Source organism: Sinocyclocheilus anshuiensis, unplaced genomic scaffold (assembly GCF_001515605.1).
Source record: "Sinocyclocheilus anshuiensis isolate Anshui unplaced genomic scaffold, SAMN03320099.WGS_v1.1 scaffold2649, whole genome shotgun sequence".
Classification (NCBI taxonomy): domain Eukaryota; kingdom Metazoa; phylum Chordata; class Actinopteri; order Cypriniformes; family Cyprinidae; genus Sinocyclocheilus; species Sinocyclocheilus anshuiensis.
Window position 1 is genome coordinate 210,134 of NW_015552865.1, and position 22,227 is coordinate 232,360.

The following is a 22,227-nucleotide window of genomic DNA, read 5'->3' on the forward strand; positions in this document are numbered from 1 at the left end:
CGACGCTGATGAAGCTTCGGGACGCTCGTCACAATATATATATATATATATATATATATATATGTATATTATATAGAAATTCAGTGATTTGCAATTCTAATTTTTGTACTATGTCCAAAGGTGTACAATCTGTTTCCTACAGTTGAGCACCTCTATCTTAGACCTTTGTTGTGATCTCACTGCCGCATACCTGCGGTCGAAGAGGCAGCTGCGGAGTAAATTAGTTTGTGTGTCTGGAGGTCTCTTCCTCTCTCTCTCCCTTTGCTATTTTCCTGCTGTGCATGGCTCCTCTGCAATGAGAATTACAGAGCTCCTCCGCTTTTCCCCTGCAGAACAGTTGGAGAGTGAGTGTGGAAGAGAGAAAGAGAGATATGAGCATGTCAGAAAAACATATCTTCTTGATGTTGTTTCTTGTCCTCATTTGCTAGTTTTTTTCCAAATGTTGTGCCAATGTGTTGGGATCAGAGAGCCGACACGGCTTCCTTTTGAAGTTTAAATAGACGGTTGGTGGTTTCCCTCTTTTAGTGCCGCCAAAGTGCGCCTCAGTGTGCGTGTACCACGTCCATCTGAAAACACCAGGAAATAAATGGGCTGCATGGCTGATCGAAAATATTAATGTGGGGGTTATTCTCTATTCCGCGAGTGCTAAATGCGCTTTGAATGTAATTCCTTACTTCTGTCATGACAAAATTGTCCTCATTTGATATTCAGCTTGAAAGCATTTTTTAGTTCTCTTTTAATAGCTAAATTTTAAAGTTTAAAGCCGTGTTTATATATTCACTGTGGACTGACAAACTTATAAAACTACTTATTTCTATTTTATTTTATTTTATTTTATTTTTTAACATATTTTTTTATGTTATGTTATGTTATGTTTTGTTTTGTAGAATATGGTTAAAATTATCTTTAAAAAAATGTTATGGAGTCTCTGCATTAAGCAATTTAGCCTGAATTAATTTGCAGAATCTTTGTGGAGTACAGAAGAAGATAAAGAAAAAGATAAATTTATCAAAAATGTATAACTTGTGTGTTATTATGCTATGAAGAACTTGATGATCTAACCACAGTATGCCCTCTTTTTCTGTTTGTTGTCAGCAACATTATTTGTTAGTGCGAGGCAAAAACAGTTTCATAGCTAGGATGTGCTGTCAATGTGCTATTAGACAATAAAGAAAAAAAGTCACATGCAGTGCATGGATATTATGCCCTAGCATGCAAAGTCAGCATTTACATGATGATTCCAACCCAGGCAGGTGTTGTTTTCAGTGCAAAGGTTAAGGAAATGTGAAATTACATTTATCTTGTTCCCTATAGGATCTCACACCCAACCTTTAGATATCTGTTTATTCTGGGCCATGACTGGCCTCCGCAAATACGTGGCAATATTGCTGTGTGTGTTTGTGCCGTGTGGAGGTCCCACAGCTGTCTGTGACATTTTGCTGCTGTAAGATATCTGGTTATTCGCTCCAGTCCAAATGTGCTCTGGAAGATATTTACAGCTTTAATTTTGTGGGTTGACCGTTTTCCATCTTTCTGGAGGAATAAAGATCAGAATATTCAATTAGAGCATGGTAGGGCTCCTCTCCTGTTATGAAATGTCATACTGTCATCATGTTTTTGGCCTCACAGTTCAAACGTTCAATGAATCTGATGGCATTCTTGTGGCTAGAAACATAGTCTGTTCAAGTCGTCAAATTGCATTCTCAGTTTTGCCTCAAGGGGAGCAATAGCAGACATTAGTGCACACTGTCTACAGTCAGTTTTCTCTTTCTCTTACAGGCCAGCTTCTGTCAACAGTTCTATTTCTGTGGGAAAACAAAAATATACATTATACAAAAATGTTGACTTCAGCTAAATTTTTCATTAAACATTAAAAGGTAAAGTAAAGTGAATTGTGAAATAGATCAGGCTTAAGATTCAACAGTAAATTTGATAATATTTAATATTTTATCAAACTTGGTCCATCCTTCTGAAAAGGGTTGGTTTAAAGAGAATCTTGTTGAGCAATTTAGATTAAGCAAGATAAACCGTCTGCATGATGTGTATACATGGATAAAATAAATTAAATATAGTACAAAATTGTAAGTCAGTCTTAAAATGCAGCAATACATTTGAAAATATGTAATATTTAAAGAATTTGGTCCATCTTTCTTTAAAGGGTTGGTACAAGAAAGTTTTGTTGAGCAATTTAGTTAAAGATAAACTCTCTAACTCGCTCATAATGCAAATGTATATATAAAAATACAATTCAAATGTATGACTCATTTATAGATCAGGCTTAAAATGCAAAAAATAAATGTAATAATGTTTCATATTTTAGAAATTCAGTCTATATTTCTGAAACAGGTTGGGTTAAAAGAGAATCTTGTTGAGCAATTTAGTTAAAGATAAACCGTCTACAGTAAATGCAAATTTATATAAAAATATGAAATTTCAATATAGTACAAAATTTCAAATCTGGCTTAAAATACAACAATAAATTTGACAATATTTAATATTTTATCAAATTTATACCATATTACTGAAACGGGTTGGTTTAAAGACAATCTTGTTGAACACCTTAGTTAAATCTAGTAAATTTATATATGAATACAAAATTAAAATATAGTACAGAATTATAGATCAGGCTTAAAATGCAATAATAAATTTGATAATATTTCATATCTTTTATCAAATATGGGCCATCTTTCTGAAAAGGGTTGGTTTAACTAAAGTAAATTGCTCAACAATATTTTCTTTAACCATAAACTGTTTGTTACTTTTTATTAGTGCTGTCAAATCGATTAATCGCATGCAAAATGAAAGTTTGTGTTTACATAATATATGTGCATGTACTGTGTATACAGTATTTATATGTACAGGTGCATCTCAATAAATTAGAATGTCGTGGAAAAGTATATATATTTAAGTGTGTTTGCTAAACATTTCTGTTCAGCTGTAGCATACGTAGAGTTTGTTTCTGACCATACAGTTGTGTGTGTGTTCTGATTAGTTGCTTGCTATGCAGTCTCGAAGCTTCTTCCAGATTGTGGCATCCCACATTCAAGTTCTATCTTTGTCTTTTGGTGGGGTGCAAGCCCCATGGTACTCACTAGCAGCCAGCTAGTAAAATATTAAGCGCCTCAGCTTCTTATCTTCATACAGTGTGTGGTTGTGAGTCCACTGTATTCTAGGAAGAGTGCACAAAGAAATCTGCACAGCTGAAAGACCTGTCAGCCAATCACAAGACAGCAATAATGGCCCTTAAGGTCAGCGAGTCAACAAAATGCTTATCGTGGCAACATTTTAATGCCTGGGCCAAAAACTTTATGTGATATTTGCCTAAATCAGCAAGGGAGCCTTAGGGAACTCTCAAACGAACAATATTTCCTGACTTGCTCTCTTGATCCCAAAGCTAATTTCAGTTGCTGACTGTACAGTTATCTGGATGTGATAATATGCTTTGTTATTCCACTAATGTGATGGAAAAGTTGACAAAGCTTTGTGATTTGTCATGTTGTGTTTATCTCATTGGTGTTTCAATTTGACTGAGTCTCTTTAGGCGTTGAGTCAACCAGGTGATTTTCAGATACAGGGAACTAATGTTTAAAATACATTGGATTATGCGGCTCCAAATTCCATGATTGAATTATTTAGGTCTCAGTCACAATGAGTAAACAGCTCAACTAATATCAGTAAAACCTGCACCTACATGATAATGTTTGAATGTCATTTTTCATACCAGAAGAAAATAAGAAATAATATTTTAGGACCATCAAGATATTCATGAACATCCATTTTCATTATGTTAAAAAAAAGAAAAAAAAAGAAAGAAAGAAAAATGGAAAGAAATGAATACTTTTATTAAGTATTAAACTGATGCAAAGTGACAGTATATAGACATTTGTAATATTACGAAAGGTCTCTATTTCAAATAAATTCTTCTTTTCATCAAAGAATCCTGAAAATAAATGTTGTCACGATTTCCACCAAAATATTAAGCATCACAGCTGTTTTCAACATTGCTAATAATAAGAAATGTTTTAAAATGATTTCTTAATGATCATGACACAGAAAATTACAGAAATTAAAAAAGAAAACTTTTACTACAACATTTTACTACCATGTTGTACACATGCTTTGAACATACTTTGAATGAATAAATGTATACACACACACACACACACACACACACAACAGACATTTTTGTAAAGGACAGTTTTTTTTACATTTCTATAATAAATTAAAATAAGTATTTGGAAGGAAATGTGCTTAACGCCCCATTCACACGGAGCGTCAGCATTAACGCTTGACGGAGGGCGTTTCTGAAGCTTGGTTCTGACGCGACCGTCATAGTGACAACAGCCAATCACATTAGTCTTCTGGTGATGCATGAACGCAATTGGCTAGCGTCTGCGCTAGGGTATTTGCATAAGGTCATCTGATTGGTTGACGCCTGCGTTGGCGCTTGAAAAGTTTAAAAGTTTTCAACTTCTGCCACGAGCAGCGGACCCAACGCGACGCGACGGACCCACAATTCATTTCGCCAATGCTTGACGTCACTCCATTCAAAAGTAAACGAGAGGCGTTGACGCTGACTGTAGTAACAAATAAATAAATTTAAAATTCTTAATGTTCCCAAAAATAGGCTTCAATTCCTTTTTTTATATAAAATATAATTAAAGGAACCATTTATGGTCCTTTACGATAATTAAAGGACCATAAATGAACACCTTCTTTAGGTAATCTTTCAGGTCTAACCTTGCCAATTTTTTTGAGAATTCTAAATAATTTAATTACTGGCCTTTGTAAGTATTGATGGGAACAACTAAGTCAACGGCACAGCACTGAATAAAAATGAATGTTTTTTTTTTTCTCATTTTGCCATCAGTCTCTTCTCGGTGTGTTTCAATGTCTTTCTCCTCTCTAATCACACACACTTTATTTGTGTAAGCCCCTTATCTGTTCCGAAACTCAAACTGAAGCCTTGGCTGAGCTTTGAATTGAAAATAGGTCTGACCTTAGCCTGCCTGATTCACTCTACATTGATTAAACTGAATTTGCAGTGAATGATCAGGTCCAAATTACTTCTCCACTCGAAAGGGTGTGCATTAAACCCACCATGTCACCTTCAGTCTTCTTACAAAGGATCTGTTCCCAGAAAAATTGCTCTTCCATGGCACCTCCTCCCATTGTGGCCCACATATCTCCTGTTTCTAGAAGAGATAGGAAAGAGATTATTCCTTTAAGATCAATTACAGCTCTGACTGAATGGTGTCAGCCCAACATGCTTAAAGAAGCCGAGACAAGGAGGTACTATAAAAAAGAAAGCCGTGAATGGCACGTGTGGGCGCTGTGTGATCCAAATTCTGCAGCCTTATTCACACGTGACATTCCCCAAGACTGTGCAGATGGGTTAATTTTATCAAGAATATGTACACCGTAAAAACATTCCCAGTGAGACTGCAATTTGTGCTTCTAATTTTGCAGTGCACAATAAGTAATTGTCCTTTCACAACAGCAATGGCTTAGCATTAAGAGTTTTTTGTAGGTGGAGTCTGATATAAGCCTCCAAATATGTAAAGCATTATTAGAAACAGATATATCTCATTAGCACTATTTATAATTGCCATATATAATATTTCCTTGAGCACACACTTGAGTATGTTATCAGATAGGATACGAGTAACAATACCATTTTTCTGCGGCACACTGCACCAACGAAGATTTATTAGCCTGTTGCTAAGTGGAGGCTCCCTTGGGCAGCCTGCAGACTAAAGGTTGGTATTCTACAGTATGCATACTAGCGCTTGCACACACTTATATAGAATAGAGTGCTGTAGGGTTACTCAAAATGGAAATAACTTTTAATAAGTGCACTTAGAACGGCTAAATATTATTGGCAGTTAAAGAATTTCCTGTACAAATCTTTTTAAACTGCTATCTAGAGATAGCAAGAAGCGCTATAGGTGCTGTATTTTTTTTTTGCGTGTGATTCTTTTGTTTAACGTCGACATTAACATTGTATCTGATCTGTGTTTTGAGAAAAGCAACAAATGACAGCATTATCCAGCATGCAACCCAATGTAGCCTATGCACCTGGTTGTTGGCTCATTTGTAGGATTGTGGCAGTGCCTTGAGTGTTTATTTGTGCCAGTATGTGGATGTTGTTTTGACATCTTCCCTTCCTATAAACATCAAATAAAGCTAAAGTGTTTACACTGAATGTATTTTTGCTTTATAGACTAACAAAATGTCTACTACAACCAATTGCCCTTTTCCTTAAGGAATTTAATGATTGCTTACTCACTGGCTCTAATGTGCCTTTGGTTAGCAATCAAGCTATGTGCTACGACCCATTACAGGAGACATTTTGGATGACGTAGACATGTGCAGATCATTCAGAATGACATAAACATATTATTTACAGTACTGATTAAAGGTCTGCAATTTCAAATCCTCAGCTTAAAGTTATATAGGTTCAATAGTATTTTGAAAACGTTGTCTAGTCTTATGTTATTCAGAAAGAGTGCGAGCTTAGAAGTGGTCAGTTATGGCGTGAGACTCAAGGCTGTAATGGTTTAGTGTTCAAAATGTAGATATGACAGCCATAAAAGGTTCAACTTTAAGCACTAGTGTACCTTTACAAAAAAAGGTAAAAATCTTTAAAGCAAAATAAATTTACTTGAGAATCAAGACTGTTTAAGATATTAACACTAGTTTTTAAAGAATGCATCTTTAATTCAAATGTACTTTGATGTACTGAAGTGGCAGGTTTTTAAAATATTTTAAGAAGTTAACAACAAAAGTGGCAATATGACTGTGCATTAAGACAAAAATACACTTAATAAACTTGTTTTAACAATTTTTAGATAACGTATTCACTTGAATGCAAGCCCTGGTATTCCCTACGTTATGAGGACCAAATGTCCCAACAAGGTAGTAATGCCAGTAATTTTTGACCTTGTGGGGACATTTTTCTTGGTCCCCATGAGAAAACCAAAGCTTATAAATCATACATAATGAAGTTTTTTGAAAATCTAAAAATATTTTGTGTGAGGGGTAGGTTTAGGGGTAGGGTAAGGGGATAGAAAATACAGTTTGTACAGTAGAAAAACCATTATGCCTATGGAATGTCCCCATAAAACATGGAAACCCAACATGTGTGTGTGTATGTGTGTAGATTACCATTACCATATCTATATAATTTGGTATTTACTTGGTGCTCCATAGTAATTCAAAGTATACTATGGCGATACCCCATGGTATTGTGCAAAAAATCCAAAGGAAACGTATTACTGATTTTTTTTTCAATGCTCAAATCGTGCTATATTACCATGCAGCTTTTTGTAAGTGTAGTTGTTAAATATCACTGGTCCCCGCAAAAGACCTCCACAGCTGGTGATACATTTTTCTCAGTCTAAACACACAAATGATAAAGGTGGTGTTAATTCTACCACTTTAATGGTATCTTTACAAGCAAAAGCTATAGTTGATGTGAACTTCAAATCAAGTTTCAACATTTCAGTCAATTCTGAATATTCTAATTAATACAGCACAATGTTTCTAGCACTCCAGATCTGAAATAACTGAAAAATACCTCAAATAGAGCAAAAATGTGTAATTGCTGGTATCCACTATCGTTTCCAAGCCTATTGCTGATAGAAACTCTCAGCACTTATTATATCTCCATTACATCCTCAGACAGCCATGCAGTGTCAATTAACTTTAATTAATTAAATTAACTTCTGTGGTAGGGCTGACACTCCCCGCAAATCACAGCAATGATCGCAGATCATGCTGACAGCTTCATATGGGTCAACAGCCATCTAAAAAGCATGACTTTGCCTTAAAAATCTAAGGGAGTTTATTAACAACCAGTGTTGGGGAAGTGACTTGGTGCTGTAGCTACTGAACTTAAGCTATAGTCAAGCTAAACACTAAGACATTATAACATTATTGTTTTTTTGTTTTTTTTTGGAAAAAGTGCTGCAATTCTGGAAAAAGCTATAAAACTGAAAAATATAGTTCAGTTTGGAACATTGCTACTTACAGTGCCTTGTGAAAGTATTCATACCCCTTCATTTTTTTTTACATTTTGTTATGTTGCTGCCTTATGATAAACTTCTTTAAATTACTTTTTTTTCCACATCAGTCTACACTCCATACACCATACTGACAAAGCAAAAACAGAATTGTCTTCGTAAATTTATTAAAAATAAAAAACGAAATAAGTACGTTGCATAAGAATTCATACCCTTAACTAAATATTTAGCTGAAGTACCTTAACAGCCTCAAGTCTTTTTTTGTTTGATGCGACAAGCTTTGCTCATCAGCATTTTGCAATTATCTGCCATTCTTCACCTCTCAAGCTCTGTCAGGTCCTAAGCTAAATTTCAACTGTCCCAGATAAGGGTATGAATACTTATGCAATGGAATCATTTTAGTTTTTTATTTTTAATAAATTTGCAAATATGTTAAAAACCTGTTTTTTTTGCTTGACAATTATGGTGTATGGAGTGTAGATCGTTGTGGAAAAAAACTAATTTAAAGCAGTTTAACATAAGGCAGCAACAAAACAAAATGTGAAAAAAATGAAGGGGTATGAATACATTCGCAAGGCACTGTAGTTACTCCCCAACACTGTTAACAACACCTAAAGGTAAATCATTCAAGACAAACACCTTTGAATCTAGGCTGTGTTCCATCTCTCACGTGTTTGGCAATGTTTCCCTTAGCTGAGAGCGTGGGAGAGTGGAACATGTGCTCCAAGCCTTACCGTGGTCTCTCACACGAACTACTTTTCCCAGAGGAAGGATTCCCCAGTTCACTCTTTAATATCAAAGAACATTTGCCAACATTGAAAAAGCATTTCAGAGTCACTTCAGAGGCCCTGTTGTAATTCTTTGAATTGCCTGTGCACTGGAGGAGAAGTGTGGAGCCAGCGGATAGTGTACTAATAGGGGAGGAGGTGGGAAGAGAGGATGAGATAAGAAAAAAAAGAAAGAATGAGAGCAGGTCAGTAAGACTTACAAAGGAATAAAAGAGAATTTCTGAGATTTATTCTATCACCTTGTAAATAAGTGAGGTGAACCAAACAGTGCCAACATAGATTTGCTGGGATCAAGGCTTGAAAATAAGAAATGCACAGTATTTTTATGAAACTATCCAAGACCTTAACTGTGCATTTAGTGATCATTTAAAAATATACAGTACTGTACATAAAGAGCAATATAAAGGGAGATTTTAAAGCTATGTATAACTCTGCCAAAATAATAGATACATATGAAATGGCAGAGAAAATATATCTTCAGTGTGCTGGAGGAGGTGAAAAAAAGTCAAGCAGTGAATCATGATGGTGCATGATAACGATAATGTGTAAGCATTAAAAATATGTCTAGATTAATTTGGTGTATTTGCCACTCACCATCAAATCAAAATTTCTGTTCAGAAGAATCAGCAACTCAAATATATGCGCATGCATTCTGAAAACACAGAAAGCTAATGGAATATTCCAGTATGTAAATTTTAACCCAATTAGGCAACAATTAAAGGAGTAATGATAACAGTGACTGTCAAAGTTATGGGAAGCAACTCAACCCACATCAAGATCAGTGTCATACAAATTAAATCTCATTTCTTAAAGTAATTAATGACCCCGAGGTTACCAAAATAACAATTAATTCCAAGAACTTAAATATCCTGCGGTGACCATAGTGGCAAAAGATTAAAGAGTCTGCCTTTTGTCAGTATATGGTGTGTGCAGAACAATTTTCATCAACCAAACTCATTTTCTTTATCAGAGCTTGTCATTCCAGATGGGGGGGGAAACGAAAACAGCACATTACATAGATAATTCTCTCTCGTTGGATAGGAGCTCTTCATTGGAATGCAGCTCCTTCATTCAGAATGTTGAAAAGAGACATGTGGGAGCCAAAGCATAGTTCTCTCGACATTGGGAGCCCATAGCAACGTTTTAAATTCAAAATAGAGAGGAAGAGAGAGGGAGCATGTGAGAAAAAGCAAGGGGGTTTTCAGTAAGAAGCTGTTTTCAGTAAGATGTTGCAAAGGAAAGTTTAAGGAAAAAAACATAAGTGCTGCAATGCCCATACTGATACAGAAACATCTGACTGTATTGCCTTTCTTTGGTGCTTACTCATTTTTTCCTATCTCTTTTTCCAGGAAGGCTCACAGGTTGGTGAAGCTTTGTGTTCATAGCACAAGACCCCCAACCCCCTCCACTAGGAGACAGGGCGATTGGAAACCTAGAGGGAGCAAGGGACCAAAGACGTACGGTTAACATTTAATCTCATCAAAGGACTCTAGAGGAAGTTCCTTGACAGGAGATAAAGCGGATTGATGCAGAACTGCTGCCTAAAGAACCTGATGAGCATTCCATTCAATTACAAATCTATCGCTACGTGACATAACTATGAACTTTAAAAGATTGTGCCCTGTCAAAGGGTGTCTCCATTGACCTGTCAACTCAGTTGTGACACATCTCAGATCCAAAAATAGACACACTTTGGTTGAAACCGGCTTGCTACAATGTCTTCAGCCATGGGCAAAATAGTTGGATGGACCAACCGTCGCTGTCAGGGCTCAGCATTGGTTCTTCTCTACCTCTTCCTGACTGCTTTGGCTGCGAAGCCCAAAGGTCCAGGCCACACACATCTAAACTCTATCCGGATTGATGGGGATATTTCATTGGGCGGCCTGTTTCCAGTTCACGCCCGGGGTCACGAGGGCAAACCCTGCGGTGAGCTAAAAAAGGAAAAAGGAATCCATCGTCTGGAAGCTATGCTCTTTGCTCTGGACCGCATCAACAATGACCATGAACTGCTCCCAAATATCACGCTGGGCGCCCGCATTCTGGACACATGCTCGCGGGACACACACGCTCTGGAGCAGTCTCTCACTTTTGTCCAGGCCCTCATCGAAAAGGATGGCACGGATGTGAAGTGCCAAGGTGGAGGATCACCCATCATTACCAAGCCAGAAAGGGTGGTGGGTGTCATTGGAGCGTCGTCCAGTTCCGTGTCTATAATGGTGGCTAATATCCTCCGCCTGTTTAAGGTAAACAGCATAATCATTATTTTATTTTTTATTCATTTATTTTTTGTGTGGATTTGGATTGAACTTGATCATGATTTACTTCTTCCCAGTTTAAACTGAATTTTCATGCTGGTCCAGGCTGATTTTGTGCTGACCTAGTGATCAAAGAATTAACTGATGAAAGGAATAACAGTTTTGAAGTATTAAACATAAAATAATAAATAATGATTATATATGATATAATAATAAAGTATTGATTAAATAATGTTTTTTTTTAATTTTTTTATAAATTTTATTATTGGTTGGCTTGAATTTAATGACAACGGCATGACAAAATTAGCCTGCTGACTAAATTTAAATGGAATTTTAACCAAAAAAGACATAACACATGACTAAAAGAAAACAACAATAATAAAAAAAAAAAAAATCTAAATTAACAATGTTGCAAACCGTAAGCCATGTAGATGTTGATCTTCCTGAGATCATATGCTGATGTGTGAGATTGTATTTTGTTGCTGTTGCATCTGTATCTTTCTTCCTCTGCCGTTTGGTCTTCTCTTTTGGTAAGCAGAGTGGATAGCAGTGTCCCAGTGAATGTATAATTGATAAGAAAGCAATCTGCGGGTTCTTACATCCACTTAGCCACGACCAAACAAAGTCAGTAGCATTCCTCAACTCATTCTGTGCAAATTGCGAGGCTCCTATCTGATAATGTAAACATGGCCTATTTCCAAACAAATGTTAACAGAATATTTACTGCATTAAATGGATGAAGCTGATCTAAAGAGATTTCCGAATTAGGATACAGCACTTCCAGTCTTCAAGATCTGATTCTTTTCAGTGTTATGTTCACATTGTTATGGAGGTGGGTAATTCTTCATCTTGATGAATGTTTAACGGCACACTTTCACACTTTGATGATCACCTCGGGGAGAGAATCTGAATATGCAAATAAAATAGTTTTGCAACCGCGATTCAGTTAACATGCAATATGGGATGCAGATAGTAAATGTGGATTATGGGTTTAACATGATGCATTGTAGCATGTTTTATATATGTAATGTATGAATTGTTAATTGAATCTGTGAATTGTGAACATCAACATGACAATAAGAGTATAGTTCAAGGCTAACCATTAAAGAAGCTCTTTAGGACCCTCTGCATGCATCCGTTGATGTAGTCTTCAGCCTAAGAGATCAAATATCTCTCCCTTTTGCAGGGGACCGTGGTTATGTTAGAAAAATTTGAGTATGGAGATCAGATTTGCATATGTTCACAAAGCAGGTATATGAATAATGCAGGACTCCATGTTTAGCTCAGAATAGCACTGACCTGGCGTCAGCGAGGCCGATTCTCATTCATTCCTCAGCCAGGCCGCCCAGAGATGGATGCCCAACGATTAATGGATATTTACCCTCTGAAATGCCGACTACATGGTGCCATTCATCAGTCAGAGAGTTGTGATCAAAGACAGATCGCAGGCAGAGGAAACTCTGCAGCGGTGCGTGGAGATGACAGGCCTCGAGCATGAGTGCTGATATAAGCGCATTTAAAGCTCACAGCAAAAACACTGGCGTTATTGAGAAAAAGAGGCAGCAGGTGCAGCGATAGGGCAACTGGAGAGTCGGGTGGAGCTCGTTTGCTCATAAATTCACTGAGCGCTTTTGTGCAAACCCTCTTATAAGGATTTTCAGATCATCAGTACACTGATCTTTAGATCAGAAGTACACACTACATCTATCTTAGCCTTGCCCACCTCAGCTGCGGTAAATGAAGATGCACCTCACCGCACTGTCATGCACTCTATGCATAAATGCCTCGGTTCCTCCTAGTCATTGCAATTTCCTCTACTCATGTACAACATGTGTTCATTGCATCCAGAGCCATTTTACCGGAAGCCTGAAAAAGGTTTCAGTTGAAGCTGATGGAATGTTTTTATAATCCACTTAGATAATGGCTTCAGCTTTGACCATCAAAGTACAATGTATAAAAGAAGGACTGGTAAGAGGGATCTTTTCATTTTGACTGAGAAATGTTGGATTAGACTGTGAGTCTTAGCTGACAAAAAAATGCACCATGGTATTATTACCATAGTATTTTGGGCATGTACCATAGTAATATCATGGTCTTCTTTGAAGTACCAGGGTGTGTAATCATTCAGTACTGTGGTACATGCAAAGTTCCTTTAAGGCAAGTCAGTCCTCGGCAGCATGTTAGGTAACGGAGGTACAGTTCTGATATACTTAAATGGGAAAAGAGTGAAATTGCCACAGCTGCTTTTCAAGATAAAATCTGAAAACTTTGATATAAAATTGTTTTCTTTAGCTGAACTTGTGCTAAAAAATTTATTTTTACATAATGGCTAGTGTAAAAGTGATACTGCTTTTATACAGCAGTTCAGAATACAAAAACTTAAGTTCTATTTTAAACACAATACAGCCAGTTACTTTGTCTATTGTATCTCCTCTAAAGAAATGATTCAATTACTTTCTCAGAAATAAATTCACTTGATGTGTCTCATTTCAAAGACTGTGCCCTCCAGAGTTTACATTTTTCAGCCAGATAAGCCACCAAAGATGGTTTATTTAAGGAAAAACAAAAACAACAAAAAAACATTACACTACACTTACAGTAATTACACCTCACAACAAATATCAGTCTATTTTTAATGGTTGCTTTTCTGAAATGAGACAGCCTCAATGACGTATGTCGCCACCTACTGGCGTAACGATTTAACTTGCAGAATGAGTCACTGAAAAAATCAAACAGTGACATAAACAGTGAAAACTTTCAGTTCTGTTGGACTGTAAATCAACATCCTTGGAATGTTGACTGTCCAATCAAATTTAGAGTCCAGAAACAACTGTTGTACAGAATGTGATGAGTACATTAAAAGACATTAATTCACATATTTTCATGATTGATACTAAAAGTAAATATACTGTATATACGGCCAAGTCATTTTCTATAATTTTTAATCAGACATTTTAATATAGTGCCATAAAAAATGTTGAGCTAGGAAAGTCTTGAACAACAACGTCTCCTCCTTATATTGTCTCTGTGTATTTATCAAAGCACCATGGAATCATCATCTGATACCATCACGGTACCACCACAGTACTCGTGCGATAGGAGCCTGTATGCATTACAAAGTAAAAAACTGTAAATATCTGCCACATCTGCTAAAAGAACTGATGTATGCTTACCCAAGGCAGTAAAAGAATTTGTGCATTAGCAAAAAGCATTTTTTGCCCCAGACATTCTCACTGAATTTAACATGCTCTCGGACCAGATGCAGCTATTGGCCTTTTGCTTGCGTTTCACTAGTCTTCAATTATGGAATCCGAAGCACTGAGAAACAGGAAAAATGCATACGCAAATGCACATGCATACACACACTCAACCATCTCCCACCACCTCAAACACACACACACACACACACACACACACACACACACACACCAGGGAGAAAGAAAACTCCATACTCTTGCAAGAACACCCTGCTCAAGATGTAAGGTCTGCCACCTGCGTGCAGTTTAGGGGGTTAACAAAAAGCACTTTCTCTAGCATAGATTTGGCAGTCCTGAGCTTTTCATGTTTAATATTTCACATCAGCATTACATAACAGCAGCTAGAAGCAGCAAATTACCCTTTCTCAACATCTATGTATTGAAAAATCCTACAGCACATTCAGAGTACAGGCTGGAGTTAGAAAGAAAAAGCAACTGTTGTTTGGAGTTTTGTGAAATTTGCCAGCATAATTTATCTAACAAGAGAGTTGCTCCGTCAAACTCACAGCTGTCATAAATGTTACATCCACATCCTCTTGCCATCTCTTATTGCTAATATAAAAAAAAAGTTTCAAAAAGACTTGAAATGAAACTATCCGAAGCATTTTGGGTTTGTGAAATGTTTACCAGCACTGATAATGTTCTAGCTATTATCGAGTCTCTTACTTTCATGGCTATAAAGCAAAACTACCCCACTATCATAGTAATAATGCAAACAGTCTGTTAAAAATGTATGTGATGGCAGACCATCAGAATTGTTTTCTTTATTATTATTATTATTATTATTATTATTATTATTATTATTATTTGCCCTGGGTTCACAGCTACAGTATTAAACAATAGCAGACTATTTTATTTTAGTAATAATATTATCCAAATTTATGTACATGACATGGTTATTTTTACTTTTTTGCTTTTTAGTGTTGAAGTCAACATAAAAATCTGAATGTACCCCATGTACTTTCCTAATCCACATTCCTTATCCTATTGTGCATGGTTCCAAAGCAAAACAAATCTCAGAATGTAATATTTTTTTTGCTGTCATATTTATCAGCCCCTCCCCACCAACGACGTCCAAGACCAGTTTATACAATCTATTCAATGCCCAATGGATAAAATCAGGCCCCACCCAACATTTTTTTTCTTGTTGAACATCCCATTTAACTCACAAGTGCATGGTTTGCAAATGGCATTTCATGTTGACATTAACAGAAGTTCTTTACTTTCAATCCGAAAAAGGTAAATGGTTTCAAAACATTTTCAGGGTGATAATTAGCTTTAATTAATTACAACAATCATTGCCTGCTTGCACTGAGTTTTGTATTCATGCACATCACTGATCAATGTTGCTGTGCTTTCAACAGGCTGTGGATGTTTATGCCACATGGTTTGTAGCTGCGCCTGTAATTTAGCTATTAAATCGGAGGGCAATGTAATTGTCTGTAGAGTTTTTACACCCCCATTTTAAACCCTCATTCCCACCCAGACACTTTGAGGAGGACAGTCGATTCATGATATAAACTCTCTCAATGGTTGTTTTGTCTGTCTGGATGTTTGATTGTTTTAGCACCAGTGAGTTATAAAAAGTTTCAGAGAGCCAGGGAAGGGTCGCTATAACAATTGTTAACACTCACTCTTAAATTGGCCTGTTTACACTGCTGTCTCACTGTCTGTTTCCACTCAAATGTCTGACATATTGCTCTATTTTCCTCCGTCTTATCGTTTCTTTGTGTTCTTAAGTCTTTCCGCCTAGGATTCTGACCTGACTGCTCTCACCAAGTAACTTCAAAAATCACTGCTGATGGCTATATTTGAAGTGATGTTGGAAGAGAATGCAAAAAGAGCACTTTTCAAAGAGAAACTGAGAAAAGCAATTGGATCTTCCAGCACGGTTCACCTATTTGTTTCAGTGAGGTAATCTCTCAGCATTTAAACCCTAAAGGTGAAGCGTGTAATTTCTTTGGCGACAGGATGGAACTGTTTTTCAACAAGTTTGCTGAACACTTCCCCTGCCTGCCATTGGTTAAAACAAGAGGATAGCCACGACCGAATCTTAAGCCATAAAACTAGTGTTGCTAGGTGGTTGAGATGCTCAGTTTAATTGGAAAATGTTTTCATAGCATCACAGTATTTAAATTTTTTTCAGGGGAAATCAACCTATTGAAGGTATACATCTAGGTGTCTTGGTTTATATTAGGCTGGAAAGATGAGAAAGTATTTTTGACAAAAAAAATAAATAAATACCCACTTCATCTTTAAGTTTGCAATCCAATGCCAATCCAATTCTTATTTAATGTTCAGGGAGGCACTGCTGTGCATTTATGGAAAATTAATTCTTATTTACTCAAATCGCATGTGCAAAGCTACATAGACTGTTGCTTATCAGTCAATAAGTGGTGTTACAGATTTTCTAGCATGGTTCACGAGAGAACAGATGCAAGCACGCACAATGTTGACATTTAAAATGAATCATTGAATTTACCCCAGACAATGGCAATTGCTAGGCCTATAGACCAGGATAATTGCAATTGATCCACATTGTTATCTGAAGCATTGAAGCTTTTCATAAAATTCCTGGTTTATGGTGGGTTTTTTTTGTTGAGATGGTAAGTCTCAGGGACTGATATTAACAAGTTGAATTTTTCTCTATATCTTTTTGTTTGTTTAGAGTGCTGTAAAGTGAATCATTTACATGGCAATGTGTGATATATGAACTTTCACGGATTCAAAAATTCAAATGCTTTCAACAGGCCACCATTTACTTTCATTTGCTTTCTTTTCAGTATTATGGCAAATAAATAGTCTCTCTTCCTGTGTGACAGATGGGGCTTTTACTCGTCGGCAGAAAAATACCACACTGGGTCTCTTTGATTTCTGAAGCAAACTTGCCATCATTTGAGTAGCTTGCTTAGAGGTTCAATTTGACATTGCCTTCCATCTCAAAGAGGGTTACATCGTAATTGCTCTCCATCTAAGAGCGCCTCCATTTTTCAATTACACCTACCCAGCGTGTGATCATGTTTCTACAATCTCACAAACTAATACTCTATTGCAAGGGATTGGAGTGACAAATTTAACATAATTTCCTATTCAGAGGTTTCCACTGGTTTCTCGTCTGAGGGTTTTTGAATTAATGTGTAAGGCATTAGAAATATTTGCATTAGCCCCAACTCTGACTATTAAAGGAGCCAATGGTACCATATTTTATACACTGACTGTATGTTATTTAAAGGAACAGTTCATCCAAAAATTAAAATTAAGTCATTATTTACTTACCCTTATATCATTACAAACCAATAAAGTGTTATTTTTCATGGAGTACAAAAGGAGAATGCATTGTCCATTAGTTAAACTCAAAGAACAAATTAGAATTGTAATTTTGAACCGATTCTGATCAACGAACTAGCCTAGTTGATTTGGTTCCGAAATTCGACTGAATGATTCGTTCACGAATCGGACTGATTTGCGCACAAATCAATCAATTGATTCAGTTCGATTTTAACAACTGGATGATTCTTTTGTGAAGCTGACATCACATTAATCAAAGTCGCTGATAAACTGAAAAATGTATGGGGCTTTTTTGATGTTTAACATTCTTGGTTTTATGGATCATACCTGTGCACAGACTCTTCAAACTGTCGAATAGTTTATTTTCAGAAGAATAAAGCTCATACGAGTTTGGAATAATATGAGGGTAAGTAAATAATAATGTTTAATTTTTTTTTTCTGAGTGATCTGTCTAAAGGGTCATTCTCACCAAGGACCAATAACTATAACGATAACTATAAAGTTTTAATAATCGTTCTAAATCACAATAGGAGCGTCCACACCACAGCTGTATTGATAACGATGCAGAGGAACAGTTTACAAACAGTATTCAGGTTGCTACTGTATGACGCTGTTGTCAGTCATATTTTCTCTTCTCTCCATAGCTGTGAATATCATCTATAAGCATAGTAACAGTAATTAAAATTTATATCAAAGATGGTGACATCAATATTACTGTAAAGTTGATGGGACACAAGTCCATTCGAGGCGCGCATCAATGAACCAGCACCAGCTTTCATACCTGAGTGGAGATGGAAGTCGCACACAAAACTAAGGAGATTGGCGTCGGCGGAAGACAGTGACTGGATCTTTCATGTGACACACAGCTCATTTTGACATCTTTATTAGTTACCAGAACCACACATAAAAACACAACATGGCTGTCTTTGAATATATGTTGCAATGATGGCTCATGGTTCTGTTCACACTGCAGGTGAATACACGGTTATGATTCCAGAAAATTTACGAATGTGAATTCGGTTATTGAATGCGGTTGTAAGTTTCCATAAACAGCCAGACCGGTTATGAATATAACTGCATTAAGCGCTCAAATATATGTCTGACAACCCTATTCTGCTGCTATGTGAATATCTAACAAACTGTGCTGTTATTTGCCAAGGTACCTTAAGTCTACAGTAAGAAAAAAAAAAAGATTCTGAGATTTCAATATGAACACACAAACACAATATTATTAAATTCGCCTAAGAACAAATGATCTGAGCCATGTCAGTTTTATAGCTCTGTACAGTCACTATATTGTGCCATTGCTTTCTTGTTACTATTTTTTCATAGTAGAATCATCTAAAATTAAAGAGCCAGTTCTGTCTTTTTTTACTTTGTAGTCTGTAACATTTAGATGTATAGAGGCAAACCCGCAATGGCAGTCAACTTGTAAAATTTATGCAATATGCAATGCATGAGGAAGAATCGTGTGAGCCACATTTTCACAATGCTCCGATATTGAAGCAGGTTGCTCTGCTTTGCTTGACGGTTTTGCACACGGTCCATTTTTTTTCCAGTGCATCCTTGTAAAAGTGAATTAGTGCAAATCTGCCTGGGGTGATATAGCTAATTCAAGGACTGAATCATGTCTTCTTAAAACAAAACAGACTGATCTGCCTGTAGTCCCTGTCATGTTGAATGAACACAGAAAGTGCTCATGTTGTTTAGTAGGGAGCACATCAAGAGTGATTGCATGTAATGGCAGTCGGCTACCTCTCTTCTTCCGAATGTTGTGTGCTCTGTGTTTTTCCCTTTGCTCTTTTCTTGCATGGTTTGTTTACCTGTTGCATAATGCACATATATTTCTTTTTGCTGGCTTCTATATTAGCACTGTCTCAGCATGTAATGTGTAGCACCTATAGCTACATGCCCTAATGGACTTCTCATTGGGAATAACACTGTAAAATCAGAATTGAAATGATGCCTGGATGTGTGGTCCTGTCTGTTTGCTAGTGGCTGGCACTAAACTTGGGAAAACTCATTGGAGTGCCCTTCCCTTCAGGGATTTCTCCAGTATACTTGTCACGCCGGTGAAGCTGCTCGGAGATTGACTTCGACTTCCATTCCACCTCACTTGTCAAGGCGGTCAATTCCCTCAAAGCATACCGGCCCTCCCCCCATCCTATTACTTTGTGCTTTTTCCTTCACTGTGTGGCACAAACAATATCACAAAGGCTAGGCTTATAGTCCTGTCTATACCTGATATCAAATCATTTCCTTCATCTTTGAGATACCTACATCCAATCATAATTCAATACAACCACAGAACCTATTTCAAACATATTTTTTGATGTACATATGATTACAATATGACTGGAACAGATTGTGGCAGCCTATTTACCTGCATCATGATTGGATATGACCACATCACCAGTGCAGTTTGAATTGAATATTGCAGCGATCACAAAATTGACTTGAAACTGCAGAATATTTACTGTGGGGTCCAAAGGTTTAAGACCACAAAGAAAAAAAATGCTTCTATTATATATTTTTCTAATTTAATACAGTATTAATATTATATTGTATTTAAAAAACAACAACAACAGAAATAATTTATATATACTGTATATATATATATATATATATATATATATATATATATATATATAAAGATTTTCAGTGCTTTCAGACTTTTGGACTTCACCGCAGGACTGTTGTCAGAAATGTTGAGGATGAGGATTGGCCCGTGATGTAGTCTCATTGGATCCAGAGAGCGGAGAGGGGCCCCACACATAAACATTTTGCCTCGGATCCCTGGTCTGCTGTATATAATAATGTGAACATTCTGCTAGAACAGAAGCCTCAGACTTCACATTCAGATTACAATACATTTTGTCTTGCCAGGGCAGCAAATTATCTACCATGACAAGATCAAAGAGAGTTAATATCAGTGCAAGATGTGAACAAGACCTTTTAAGACCTTTTCAGAAAATGAAAGAGAAAATCTTAAACCGAAAATATAATGAGCGTGTGATGCATTCCCCAGTTACTGAGAAGTACAGGCATCACTTGCTTACAAAGAGACTTGGCTTTAAGCGATTCATTCATATTTCATTTGAAGTAACAAACCTTCATTGCAAAGAGTATCTGGTATTCAGTAAAAATAAACAAATAAATAGATAATACAAAGCAGAAAAATTAAAAATCAATTCATTATTTCTCTAGTGGGACATACTCTCTTCCTTCTTTATTGTTGGACGAGTGGACAAGTTATTCTTTTGATGCAAATGTTCAGGCTCACACAGGTGGCGCTAATAGTGTTAGAGGGCAGCGAACAACCCCAGAAATGCCAAAGCCATAGATCACCGCAAAGTACCAAAGGTTTCCCAGCAGGCGTTGCGCTGATATATGTGTGCCTAACTCCTGACAATACAATTTGATTGCAAGCTTAGCTCTCATTTATTTTGTTTGTTCATTTGTTAGTTAGTTTTTTGCATGTCAGCACTCATTTTCAAAACAAGTCAACCTTTATCAGCGCAGCCATTTCTCTGAGCTGATTGGTGTTTGCTCACAGGATTGTCTTGGTTCACTAACAGCGTGCACTGCAGAGGATAGACGACGGCGGCGTACATTATTTGCGTGGTGGGTAGATCCGATTTTCCCCTGACAACTCCCCATGACTGAGCTCATAGACTATGGCGCCTGATGAATTTGTCTTTGCTCAAAGAGTCTCGGCAAATGGTTTACATGCTCCTTATTAAAGTCTAAGCTTTCTTCTTGAGCGCGAACTTGAGAAGTGAAGCTTAGAACTGGGAAGCCATATCTGTATTGATTTAACACCTCATTGGGGGAATGACAGCTGAATCAAGATTAACGCTCCTGTTCAATATCTGCGTGGTGTGCCCATTCCTCTTAAACCCCATTAGTTGAGGGGTGATAGCCAAGCTGGCCAACAAATCTGTTTACACTGTCAAGCGCACTCAATGGCAAATGCACCAGCCGGAATGGGCCGCCTTATGAAAGCTTTTCATTTTCTCACTGCAGCGACGTTGATGTATAACCTTCGTGCTGGGGTGTTTCGTTTCACTATGCTCTATTGTGTGTGTATAGCCATACGTCAGAGTATTTGTGTTACTGCACATTGGTTAATGGTCTGCTATAGTGATGGGACCAAATGGAGCTGTGCAGGAAAGCACTGGCAGAACTGCATAGGGATGTCAGAAGTAGTGGTACTACAGTAAAAAATGTACAGATGCCAGTCTTTCTACAGACTCAGTGACTGACTGACAAGCGGCTGCTTCAAATGCTTATATGCATCTTCACATGCATGCAGGGTAATGTAGCTGTTTGCATGAAATGCACATCAAATGTACTACTTGAAACCACTTGGTGGTGTATTAATATAAGGATAGTAGGTTTATCTTAAGTGGACATAAACAGGTGGGAGAGAAAATCAGATTTTGGCGAAAAGTTCTGTGTATTAGGCTTGTGGTGTAAATGTAGCCCATTCACTGATCAATTTATTGCTTTGTTTTACTGCTTACTTGTAAAAATAACATTTTCTTTATAGGGAAATAATGCAAGTATCAGTATGTTGTCCTATTTTCCTATATATATGGGTGTGATTTGTGAA

General features: G+C 36.9%; 1 protein-coding gene across 1 annotated transcript in view; it reads left to right on the top strand.

Moving 5' to 3' along the window:
- The window catches only part of LOC107668159 (metabotropic glutamate receptor 4-like), a gene marked incomplete at its 3' end in the record, with an annotated part of 130,521 nt that overhangs the window by 40,954 nt on the left and 67,340 nt on the right, over window positions 1-22,227 (top strand). The window contains exon 2 of the mRNA XM_016459955.1: window positions 10,162-11,055. Coding sequence (XP_016315441.1) covers window positions 10,528-11,055 — 528 coding nt within the window. The remainder of the gene's footprint in view (window positions 1-10,161; window positions 11,056-22,227) is intronic.